The 13,045-nt window shown below is 39.9% G+C and overlaps 1 protein-coding gene across 1 annotated transcript; it reads left to right on the forward strand.

The window, feature by feature from the left end:
* The first annotated feature begins 1,082 nt into the window (after positions 1 to 1,082).
* LOC139471669 (uncharacterized) lies at positions 1,083 to 12,828 on the forward strand. Its single transcript, XM_071254115.1, has 9 exons — positions 1,083 to 1,214; positions 3,003 to 3,155; positions 4,931 to 5,036; positions 5,647 to 5,707; positions 6,669 to 6,781; positions 8,092 to 8,129; positions 8,897 to 9,050; positions 10,132 to 10,247; positions 10,668 to 12,828. Exons 1-9 carry the CDS (start codon positions 1,134 to 1,136, stop codon positions 11,202 to 11,204), a joined length of 1,359 nt encoding a protein of 452 aa, XP_071110216.1. The 5' UTR covers positions 1,083 to 1,133; the 3' UTR covers positions 11,205 to 12,828.
* The last annotated feature ends 217 nt before the right edge of the window (positions 12,829 to 13,045 follow it).

Raw genomic sequence — 13,045 nt, forward strand, 5'->3', positions numbered from 1 at the left:
ATGTGTTTACATATCGGTTTTCGGGTTCGTCTCCAAAGACGACGAGACATATGTTTACTCGTTGAAGCCTTGAACAGGTATTCTGCAAAATGTGCAAATAAGGAACTCCCCCCCCCCCCCCCCCCCCCTTTTTGTTTTCTTTGACCGCCCGCCCTGACAGGTGGAATAATATTGATACGTGCGACGTTTAACAACAACAACAACAACAACAACAAAAATGTTTTAAATCCCAGGACTTGCAGCGAAATTCACGCATGAATTTCCCTGTTATGAAAAAAAACCAGTTACCGTATTCGACGTAATAAGCGCCCCGTTCTATTAAGCACCCACGGCGATATTTGCTAATATATTGGCTAGTGAACAATCCCAATTAGCACCCCTTCCGAGTGATCAATGTACACAACACTTATTAATTCTTGTATAATACGCACTCGTGTGTTATATGCACCCTTGTGGACAATTAATTTCTCGGAAAAATACATCTGTCGTATATAAACATTTCAGGCTGTCAGCATAAACCAGGAATTTTACGATTTTTCACCAAAATAAAATTGTAATAAGAGCCCCCTATTTCTAATTTTGAGAGCGCCCTTGGCGCTTATATTACGTCTAATACGGTATGTGATTTAACAGCATATATTTTGAAAGATCAACATCGGTCAACGGATGCCCTATGTATTGTTACTGCCCCTATGCGTTTACATCATCAGTTGTTTCGATCCAAATCTAAGTTAATATTTCATATTTCATTGCTAACAGTATTTGGGTACGAAAGTTCTTATCTCAAGCAAAGATGTACATACATCTACATTAATACCCCTTTATTCCAGGGATACGAATTTACACGGACATCCTTTTATTTTCACAATACACTATAAATCCTAAATTTATATCTATCTCTATCTATATATTGCAATATATACGCAACGATGTGAACCATTTTATAGCTTTGTCGAGAAGAGGTCAATACGTAGTGCCTCCTTCGAACCGGGCTGTGAAAGCTCAGCAAATGAAAGGGGAGACCGGATGTGTCCCATGTGACTGGTCATGTGACAGTCACGTGATTGCAACCGCGGGAAATACTCCAGCGTGGTAAACATTCGCGTGGTTGTTAACGCGAGAGATTCGCCATAATGTCAAGCTACGAGCAGTTGAGGCAAAAGAATTTAGCAGATAACCGGCGTATTTTGGCAGAATTAGGTCTTGTCAATCCGGTAAGTTGAAAAATACAATCGATCAGTGTTTATCTTTTAACAATTCATGGAGAACTCTCTTCATCGCTCACTCGAGTATGCGGCAAACTCCTCCTTAGGGTAGATTGCATGTATTGAAATGATGTTCAATTAGTTTTAATACAAATTTTCAAATGCGGTATTAGTGAATTAACGTCCTCTTCACAATCTTTGTTGTTTCGTCGTTTAAAAAGTCGCATGCAACAAAATTACAGAAGACGCTCGGCTTTTCGGGAGGGTGGTCGGCGTCACGTGATTGTTGACTTTTCGACCCCCACCGCACCATTTCCGACAGGGGCTGCTTCTGTGTAGTTGGAGTGTCGGAAGCTTCGCACACTGGGCGGCGTCTGAAGTAATAATTAGAGGATATTTTAGATTTCTGAACAGTTGATCAAGACGTCACTGACAGTGGCAGATCAACATTTGTATGACCATGAGGCACTGGCATGCATCTTTAAACTTTTTGAGGACAATATGAACAACTTGCACATTTTATCTAAGTTAAACTACATGACACAATTTAGAAACGTATATGCTACTATATATTGCAAGGTGTTTTTCTTTAAAAAAAAAATAGTCAGGCTCATTCATTTTAAGATTATCAGCTGCAGCCTAAAAATAACAGTGAAAATAATAAAGTGTGCTATGGTTGTCACATGTACTGTTGTGAACTTATTTGACACTTGGGGCAGCACATGGACAGATAGGTTAGAAGTCTTTTGAAAAAATCTAATACAGCATTTTACCCAGAATTGTTAAATGAAAATGACATCCTCCTGAGGAAAGGGAGTTAACTGACATCATGAGCTGGATTTCCACCCTTGTCAAACTAGCTGGAATTTCGTGGCTTGATTGTAGCATTTGCTTCAAACGAAGTCAAGATCTATGTTGTACTAAAACAGGTCTTACCTCACGAAGTGCATTCTGATAATGACCAGCTGGTTTGATGTTTAGCGCCACACTCAGCAATATCAAGCTATATGATGGCGGTCTGTAAATAATTGAGTCTGGATCAGTCAATCCAGTGATTGATATCATGAGCATCGATCCACACTAATGGGGTCGATGACATGCATCAACCAAGTCAGTGAGCCTGACCACCTGATCTCCCTTAGTTAGGGGTGTCGTGATAAATAGAAATATCGATATATTGCTGTTGGTAAGCACTTAAAGTCAATAAATCATTTTCCGATCAAAAGTATCCATTTCAGTGAGGAATAGTTTCTAATATATTTACCATATCATGCGATTGAGTCACCGAAACATGCTCGCGAACGCATCCGAGTGAGGATAAGAGTTAACTCTGCTCTTGATGCTTAGAAACCAGTCAAGTGGAGTTTGTGACAAACTTCAAGTGTTTGGAAGTCTTATGGTTATCACATTCAAAGGTTTATTTCAACGAAAACTATCGATATTTATTGCAATATCAATAGTTATTGCAATAGTTCCTTTAAATATCAATAGTTATCGCAATAGTTTTTTCAGACCATTGGTCACCCCTACCGTTAGTCGCCTCTTGTGACAAGCTTAGTCGACTTTTACGGTAAGCATGGGTTGCTGAAGACCTATTCTACCCTGGATCTTCACGGGTCGATAATGACCAGTACTGTTTTCACATGGTTTAATAATTGTCTGCACTATGTGTTACAGAAAGGAAATCCACTGCATAATCGAGAATGCTAATCTTGATATGTTTGTAGTATAACTTGCCTTAAGCAGCAAAAGATAACTGCAAGGACTACGATTTGCATAGTTTGCCTTCAATTTCAGTTTAAGCCACTTGGACGTGTTGTCAAGAAAGGAATCAAACGGAAGGCTCCCATTGACATCAAACCAAGAAAGAAAATCGTGGTTGAAGAGGACTTATCAAATTGTGGCTCTATACATGGCACAAGGAGAAAGTCAGCTCGAATCCAGGGCAAGGTAGACCAATTTGTAATTACCATCTCTTTGTGTGTTTGTTCTCATCCATCATCACCCTGCTAAATACACATCCTGTTAGGGCTGGGACGGGTAACTCGGGCTAAATACACATCCTGTTAGGGCTAGGACGGGTTACTCGGGCTAAATACACATCCTGTTAGGGCTGGGACGGGTTACTCGGGCTAAATACACATCCTGTTAGGGCTGGGACGGGTTACTCGGGCTAAATACACATCCTGTTAGGGCTGGGACGGGTTACTCGGGCTAAATACACATCCTGTTAGGGCTAGGACGGGTTACTCGGGCTAAATACACATCCTGTTAGGGCTGGGACGGGTTACTCGGGCTAAATACACATCCTGTTAGGGCTGGGACGGGTAACTCGGGCTAAATACACATCCTGTTAGGGCTGGGACGGGTTACTCGGGCTAAATACACATCCTGTTAGGGCTGGGACGGGTTACTCGGGCTAAATACACATCCTGTTAGGGCTAGGACGGGTTACTCGGGCTAAATACACATCCTGTTAGGGCTGGGACGGGTTACTCGGGCTAAATACACATCCTGTTAGGGCTGGGACGGGTTACTCGGGCTAAATACACATCCTGTTAGGGCTAGGACGGGTTACTCGGGCTAAATACACATCCTGTTAGGGCTGGGACGGGTTACTCGGGCTAAATACACATCCTGTTAGGGCTGGGACGGGTTACTCGGGCTAAATACACATCCTGTTAGGGCTAGGACGGGTTACTCGGGCTAAATACACATCCTGTTAGGGCTGGGACGGGTTACTCGGGCTAAATACACATCCTGTTAGGGCTGGGACGGGTAACTCGGGCTAAATACACATCCTGTTAGGGCTAGGACGGGTTACTCGGGCTATATACACATCCTGTTAGGGCTGGGACGGGTTACTCGGGCTAAATACACATCCTGTTAGGGCTGGGACGGGTTACTCGGGCTAAATACACATCCTGTTAGGGCTAGGACGGGTTACTCGGGCTAAATACACATCCTGTTAGGGCTAGGACGGGTTACTCGGGCTAAATACACATCCTGTTAGGGCTGGGACGGGTTACTCGGGCTAAATACACATCCTGTTAGGGCTAGGACGGGTTACTCGGGCTAAATACACATCCTGTTAGGGCTGGGACGGGTAACTCGGGCTAAATACACATCCTATTAGGGCTGGGACGGGTAACTCGGGCTAAATACACATCCTGTTAGGGCTGGGACGGGTAACTCGGACTAAATACACATTCTATTAGGCCTGGGACGGGTAACTCGGGCTAAATACACATCCTGTTAGGGCTGGGACGGGTAACTCGGGCTAAATACACATCCTATTATGGCTGGGACGGGTAACTCGGGCTAAATACACATCTGAAGGACCGAGGTGAGCTTATGCCATACCGCGGCGTCGTCTGTCAACAATTTATTCAAACGACTTCTTCTTCTGAATCACTAATTAGAAATTAATGAAATTTGACTAGAAGCATCCCCAGGTGTTGGGGATTCTAAATTGTACAAATGGTGGGGCTAACCCCCAAGAGGCTGAGGGGCAGGCCCAAATGGAACTAAGAGATAGGTATCAACCATATTTGGTTGGAAATATTCTCCAGGAGTCATCATTCAGGGAGTTTTTTTGTTTGAGGGCACACTTCCAGCTTCAGTCTGTCATTAGTAATTGTGTTTGGAGCATGTGGACACCAACAATTTTGACTGGGGATAAACGAAGTGTGTCTCTTTTCTATCCCTTCATTTTTGTATTTAAGCCGGTGGGCACGGAGGAAGAATGGAGAAGTGTAGAGGAAGAAGATGACGAGTACAAGCCCAAGAGAATACCTGCGAACAGACCCAAGTTCTATGGGGCAGTGCCAGGTAAGAAGGTGGTAGAGGCAGACTTGGCAAAAGTCATCGGACATTTACCGTGAAAAATGCAAAGGTGTGACATGTTTCATATTCAAGCCAGACATATTGTCCAATAGTGATGTATTTCAATAAGGTCCAACATTAACTTCAAACTAACCAGACTGTTGTAATAAACATAGCAGAAGAAAGATCATCAAGCCAACCTGAGCTTTTAATGAGTGTGCAATGGTAGAAGTATTTTTTAATCACATTGGGGCATGTGTTTCAAAGTTGTGGGGAAAACAAAAACTTTTTTATCATTTCGTTTCGGAATGAAAATTCTGGGCGGTCAGGTGATGGGAAACACAGAAACAAATATGGCCAGCCTCAGATTCCACACTATTTGTTGCTGTGTTTCAAGATGATTGAAGCCAAGGGCCAGAAGTTCTTTATTTGTAACACAATCAGCTTTGTCTGGTTTATCACACCCAAATACATCCTTAACCATGGTAACTATTTGTTTCTTTGTTATTTTTGTATTGTGACTAAATGGAAAACACCAAATGAAATGTAAAGCACTGTTAAGATAGTGAAAGGAGAGATTTTGTTTTTATGCGTTTATTCCTTCTGGTTGCTGTAGGTGTGGAAATCGGCACTGTCTGGAACTACAGGATTGACTGCAGTAGAGACGGCATCCACAGGTGTGTGTGGGCGGAATCAACCTTTCTTTTTTTCACGTTTTTAAAGAATTGAAAAAAATAGTATTACTTACATGAAATAAAAAACATTGGCCAGTAAATAAAACTCTCACCCTGCACCTACCAAGATTATCACACACATTAAATTATAAAGGTCATGTATACATTGTTATTTATTTCCTGTAAGTTACAGTGAACGATCCTGTTGTCATTGTGAATTTGTTACAACCCTCGTTGACATTCTTTCAATCTCATTCAAATCAGATCTAAGTTCTCGCTGTCGCTAAACAAAGACCTTTGTTTTAGTGATAGCGAGAACTAAGATCTGATTTTAATGAGATGGACATTCTTTTAACCATATCAATATTGTCTTTATCATGATTACATTCCTTGCATTTGTAATTTCATTGCAACCATGAGGCATGTTGTAATCATATTGTCATTTATATTCAGTCTCAGTCCTTTCATCATCATCAAGGTCATCAATATTTTGTTTGACATTGTTTTTTATCATCCAAAACTGGCTCCCACAGGAAATATCGCTTGGATGAGATCAAGTGATATCTACACTGTAGATATCGCTGCAATGAAATTACATCACAATGGTTTGCAGACCATTGTGACGTCACTGGTTACCATGACGTCACAATCAAATGACATCACTAATGGCTCTGCTACTGAAGCTGTTTTCAGTAATTTTTACACTGAAAACACTGCTAATTACTGTCTACAAATTGAAAAAGTTGAAAGAATGATGTTGGATGATAAATAAAATCTCACCCGAGTGTCTTTTGATATCAAATATATCAACGCTCGTTGATAAAAGTGGCAAAAATCCTCGGCAAGACTTGGAATTTTTGCACTTTTATCAACTCGTGTTGATATATATGATATCAAAAGACACTCGGGTGAGATTCTCTATATCAGCATTTTCTTTATCCTAATCCTAACGTTGTGTGTCCAGACCGACGGTTGCAGGCATCCACCGAGGGGAAGAGGGGGCGTATTCCGTAGCCCTGTCTGGGGGATATGACGACAATATTGACCTTGGCGAGTGTTTCACCTACACTGGAGAAGGTACACCCCAGCTGCATGTACTTCTTCCTTCTTTATCACCCCCTGTGGGGAGTCTGGGTTACAATAGGTCCCTAGAGCATGGCACTCAACAACAACAAACAAACAAACAAACAAATGTCATCATACATGTCAGCTGTTGAAAAAAGCAACCTGATATTTATGTCTACATAAATGTAAAATAAATTGTCTCACTTACCTTTACTTGTCAACACAAAATCAATCTTTGTACACACTCAATACCTTTAATGTTAATTTACCATACGACATCACCAATTCCTGTGTTACGTAGCATTATGTCATGCTTTTTTGGGCTTGATGTCATCAAACTGTGTGTACTTCAAGATTTTTACAGCAACACGTCAATACTCTGTTTTCATGCCAATATGCACTTGGTGCAAGTTAAATCTGACTGTGATGTTGAAAAACAAGCCGACATCCTTATTTGGATGAGACTGTTACCCACAATCTAATATAAATAATGTACTTTATTTTTGTTATTCTGTATAATTTCACCATTTGATAAATGTTGCCGTTGTATATCTGAGCAATGTATTGTTTCCGATCATTTCTGAAAGATTGGGTCCTTGTTGTAACCCTAAAAAATAATTATTAAGTTGGGTTGTAGATATAAATACTGTAAATCTGGAATTAAATGCATCTCCAAATTAATGCGACTGCTGACTCCAAAAATGCAACTTAATATCAATGCGACTCCCTCCACACCATCCCCAGTGGAATGATACATATCCTTACCTTAATCCAATCAAACAGCAAATAACGCCGCTTATTAGCACTGAGTAAAGCACTTCCATAAAAACTTTCTTAAAAACAACACAGTTTATATGTTTGCTCGGTTTACTGGCATTAAGGAAGTTCAAAGGCAATAAAATAACTGAACCAACAGTTCACTGATTGGTGTGTGGAGAAGGTGTCAACAGGCTTGACATGAGTAGGTAGATCTCTTGATGCCAGCAGTGATAACTCACCTGATGCCCACTGTGTAATTCCTATTCTTTGAATGACATTGTTATATACTTGTTACAACTGCTGTTCAATAAAACCATGTTTGTGTTTATATTCAAGTTGGTATGTCCGCTATCCAAAGTGTGCAGTGAGGCCGTTATTGTCCATAGTTACTTTTGAGACATGAATGTGAAGTTTATTAATGTGAGCAAACACCACTCACATTTTTCGCATTTAATTCACACTAGTGTTAATTTCAATATTTACAGTTCTGTAACGTTTTGCTACTTTAAACAAATTTGATCATGTTGAAGGATTTTTACTAATTATGAAATGAATTATTTCAGGAGGCAGGGATCTAAAAGGAACAGCATCAAATCCCAAGGTGTGTATGTTGTCCAGCTTTTACCCCGTTTCACAAGTTGATGGTGGTGAGATCAGTCTTTATTCCAGTTTAAAGGGGTTTGTTTATAATTGTTGAGCCTTTCACCAAATCTCAAAATTGTTTCCCATGCTTGCTCAGGGACCTGTACATGTTTGCTATAATATTGAGATATAGCCACAAGCAGTACTATATAGTTCACTGGTACTTGAAGCAGTCTGTGGTTTTATTCCCTCGTAAATGTTATTTGAAAACAATCTCGTTAAAATCAGATCTTAGTTCTCACTTCACTTTCGGGTCACGTCTGACCGACCTTGCGCAATCTTTGACTCACCAATGGTATGACCAATCAGAAGGCAGCTTTCTTGTGCTTTACAGCACTAATTTCATATTTTGACAAATTCTCAATTACAAATTTGAAATCTAAACAAAAGAACATTCTGGAATGGCAAATAGATGGTCTAGATTAAACCGGGTCGTTAAACCCGAACTATCGTATCGTATACCCCGTGTTAAAGTTTTCGAGGTTGTATGATCTGGTATGCGACACTCTGATTGGTCAGATGAATGATCGTTCTGACGTGACCCCTAATGGGATGTCTTCAGATCTTTGTTTAGCAGTAGCGAGAACTAAGGTCTGATTTTTATGAGATTGATTGATTCTGTCACATTTCACAAAAATACTGAAACGAAAAGTAGAGAATTTTTTGCTTAAATTTGAAATCAGGCTTGATGAAGTTAGGATTGAGAAGTGTCTCATTTGTTCACAGAATCTCCGTACAGCTCCCCAGTCAAAGGACCAGACCCTGACCAATGGTAACTTGGCTCTGTCCAAGAGTTGTGAGAACGGAAACCCAGTCCGGGTCATCAGAGGCTATAAACTGGACAGTCCATTTGCACCCGAAGAAGGCTACAGATACGATGGTGAGTAGTACCTGGGAAATCCTACCGATGTACAGCTCACTTTTACTATCTTCTGGTTGCTAGGACATAGCTTTGATTTCCTCCTTCATCGATCTCCTTGAAATCAGATCCTAGTTCTTGCTACTGCTAATCAAAGGTCTGAGGACATCCCATTACAGGTCAAGTCAGAACGTCCTTTTTGCAAAAATTTGCCTAAGCAATGAGAAAAAAAGAAGTTGACATTAGCCAATCAGAAAGCAGCTTTCTCAAAATTTATGGCATTTTTTTCAAACTTGTGATTTCCATCCAGACTGCTTTTATAAGATATGTATTTCAAATTCGAAACTCAAATTCTGGAATGTCTAATAGATAACCAAGATTTTATGGCAGTATTTCCCATGAGCTATGGAAAGTCTCCTCTGTTTCAAATGTTTATCCCATTGAAGCGTGATATAGACAAGGATTTTGACGGAATCTGTCGTAGAGCTCGTAACTCTCGTTCGGAATACCCTGTTTACCATGATGTATATTGACTTCCAACAAAGCACCATGAATGTTTGGTATCAATGTATGGTGTATTTCATCATCTCGATAAAACTAGGAATGCTGTGATTTTCCTCCTCTGTAGGTAAATGGCAATAGAATGAAGTGGGTTAATCTGATGAGGATGAAATCTATTCATTCATAATGGCCATATATTTATATAAAGCTGAAAGATGGCTCATCCCAGATAAAAAGATTCATCTTTCTCTCTGTCTCGCCGACTCACCTCCCACTCGCTCGCCTGAAGATCCAGGGTAGAATAGGTCTTCAGGAACCCATGCTTGCCGTAAAAGGCGACTTTGCTTGTCATAAGAGGCGACTAACGGGATCCGTCGGTTAGGCTCGCTGGCTTGGTTGAAGCATGTCATCAATCCCATTTGTCTGGATCAATGCTCATGATGTCAGTCTCTGGATTGTCTGGCCCAGACTTGATAATTTACAGACCGCTGTGTTATATTTGGAATATTACTGAGTGTGGCGTTAAACAACAAACCAACTGGTCATAATCAGACAAACCAACCAAACACACTCACTCACTCACTCGCCCACTCTCCTCCAGGAATCTACACAGTGGAGAAGTTCTGGTTCACCACTGGATTGTCGGGGTTCGGAGTCTGGAAGTTTGCGCTGCGACGCTGCAAAGATCAGGCACCGCCGCCCTGGGATGTTATTCAGGTAGGACCTGCAAACTGGTGTATAATACAAAACACATATAATATCTAAACGTTCAGTGAATAACTCGGGCACTTGACTGATTATTTATAATAAGAGACTAAGAATAAGTATTTCAGCCTGTTTTGCTTGAAATATATTTATGTCATGTTAAGTTGGATATGGGTGAAGCAAATTGTACAAGCCTGTTTCATTAATTAGTGTGCTTCCAGGGTTAAAACTGATTGAGGTATCCTGCAAAGTTATTTCATATGTTCTTTTGTTAAAGAGATTCAAGACAACATCTTCAGTTTTGCAACAGAAAACGCTATTATGCAGAAATTCTGAAGTATAATGTATATTATTATACCTTTTTTAGCAAAGTGATTTCAACGCTGTACAGATGTATTTTTGTTTTGATCATGATGACATTTCACCTTTCAGAAAGAAGATTCTCCAAAGAAAAACAAAACAGTCAGTCCTACTACAGACAGTGCTAAGGGAGATAACGCCAGTGAAGATTCGCCAAGCCATAAAAGCGATGACAATAAAGACATTGAAAATAATGAACAGAATGAATCTTCACAAATAGAAGAAGCGATAGAATCGACCGAAAAGAAAGAAGAGGTCATAGAATCGACAGAGGAGAAAGAAAAGTCTAAAACATCTATGCAGGAGAAACACACAAAGGAAACTGTGCAAGAGAAAGAAATATCTGTGCAAGAGAAAGAACATACGACGGAATCATCTAAAGAAGAAGAAATGACAGAAAATATAGAATCTTCACTGAAATCAACCAAAGAAATGGCAGACACATTAAAATCCCTGATCCCTGAAGAAAAAATATCGCAAGATGAAAATAACAACCTTGGCACTGCGGAAGACGATGCTGTGAAGAAGGCCCCTGAGACCAGTGATTCCGGTATTGAGTCTGATGCCAGCGGTGTGGAGTCATCTCAGGCCTCGTCTGCGAGTGTGTAGACCAGGATGTTTCTTGTGGACAAAGTGTTGATACTTCATAGTTTCATTCATGTTGACCATCATCACAGTTCTGTTTCCAATGCTTTGCCATGTTCAAAGATTTGCTTTGTTGGTGGCAGTTTTGTGCTTCCTTTGTTTTTTCAGAGTTAATGTGGTGCTTTTCATTGCATATTCCTGTTCAGGGGAGCCTTGTGTACATGCACTCATTCAGTTTGCTTAGTTGCTGAATCCACTGACCTTAATTATGAAAAAAAGAAAAATGAAGTAAATGAAAATGAATATGACAATAAAAATGACCATGAAATGCCAGCAGCCGATTAGGCTTGTAATATTTATAAGGACCCAAATCTGAGATTCTGTTTTAAGATCATTTAAATAATCCTGCACAATGAATTTTTAAGATATACTCAACATCAAAAGAAACTTGACCAATAGAAACATATGGAGAAGTGAATGTGAATGATAAAAGTAACAATCAGTCAAGTGTTACCTCAATGTGTCTTTATTCTTATCATGAAATGCTTCCATGATTTACAAACTTTACCGGGTGGTCGGGTAGCCTAGTGGTTAAAGTGTTCACTCGTCACGCCAAAGATCCGGGTTCGATTACCGACATGGGTACAATGTGTGAAGCTCATTTCTGGTGTCCCCTGCCATGATATTGCTGGAATATTGCTAAAACTGAAGTAAAACCATACTCGCTCATTTCCAAACTTTACACACAAATCATGCAAGAGACAAGTGGGGCATCTCCACTCATGGACCTATGACGTCACATGTGATGCTTTCATGGGCGTCACTTCACACAACATACCAGTATGTTTGTTTGTGTGTAGAACCAATCTAATGTCTCTTCAATATGAGCAATTCTTCATGTATTAACCAACCTGCATGGTGTTCGTGTTTCTTTTGTAGCTGAGTGTATGCATTTTTTTAATACGTTTTCACTTTCAAAATTCGTAATTGTCTAAAATGAGCTTATTATACTTTGCGCTAAGATTATCAGGATTTTGGAGAGGGAATACAGGTTTCACTCTATGTTTGCAGTTGCAAAATGTTCAACATTTTTCAATTAGAACAGGATTATTGAATATGTACTGTTTTACCTGGTTTAATGTTTAATGTTTAATGCGCTGAACTATCTGCCGATGTCTAGTAATATTCATGCATCAAGCTAAGGACCCCCTCAATCCTCTTTAGGGTGAGAAAAGAGACACTTTGATTTCTATGTTTAATTTTGATCACTGTTTAGCATGTGTTAAGCCTAGTTTTGTGGCAGGGATCGCGAGAGTGAGGTTTTAATTCTTAAGCTTATCCTTGTGGGCATTCAGGCTTAGAAAAGTTAGTTAATAGACGCTTGGTGATTGTGTGTCTTATGATCGACTTTGCTCGTAAAACCAATGACTGGTCATATAGTGAGAATAGTGCTGACTGAAGTGTTTAACAACAGACTGAAAAAAAACAAAAAAACATTCTATCACATCATTCCAAAAAATTTCATCAATGCTCATCAACAGTAGTCTAATCTTGTCATTAAGATTTACTCCTAGAAAAGTGTTCATTGAATTTTTTATATGTATGGATTTTATTGACATGAAATAGATTTTATGAATGGAGTAACAATTCTGCCAAATACACCTGACAAACAGGCAGAATTGGTCCACTGCACCCATACTTGGTGCAGAGCCAAATGACAATGTGAAATAGTTGATCATTGGCCACTGAACCAGGACAGCGATGATGATGCTCACACTGTCAACCACCGGTTTGTCGGCCCAGATTGTTTATTTACAACCCTCTGTGACAGCTGCACTGTCATTTGTTAAAAAGTTTATTTCTCA

This window comes from Haliotis cracherodii, unplaced genomic scaffold (assembly GCF_022045235.1).
Source record: "Haliotis cracherodii isolate W230 unplaced genomic scaffold, xgHalCrac1.p SCAF_23, whole genome shotgun sequence".
NCBI classification, from domain to species: domain Eukaryota; kingdom Metazoa; phylum Mollusca; class Gastropoda; order Lepetellida; family Haliotidae; genus Haliotis; species Haliotis cracherodii.

What these genes read in the sequence shown, in the direction of transcription:
- LOC139471669 (XM_071254115.1), top strand. Translation starts at nt 1,134, where the DNA reads ATGTCAAGCTACGAGCAGTTGAGGCAAAAGAATTTAGCAGATAACCGG. An exon ending in CAGCTCGAATCCAGGGCAAG is followed by an intron (nt 3,156 to 4,930) that starts GTAGACCAATTT and finishes TTTGTATTTAAG; the next exon opens with CCGGTGGGCACGGAGGAAGA. An exon ending in AGAAGGCTACAGATACGATG is followed by an intron (nt 9,051 to 10,131) that starts GTGAGTAGTACC and finishes ACTCTCCTCCAG; the next exon opens with GAATCTACACAGTGGAGAAG.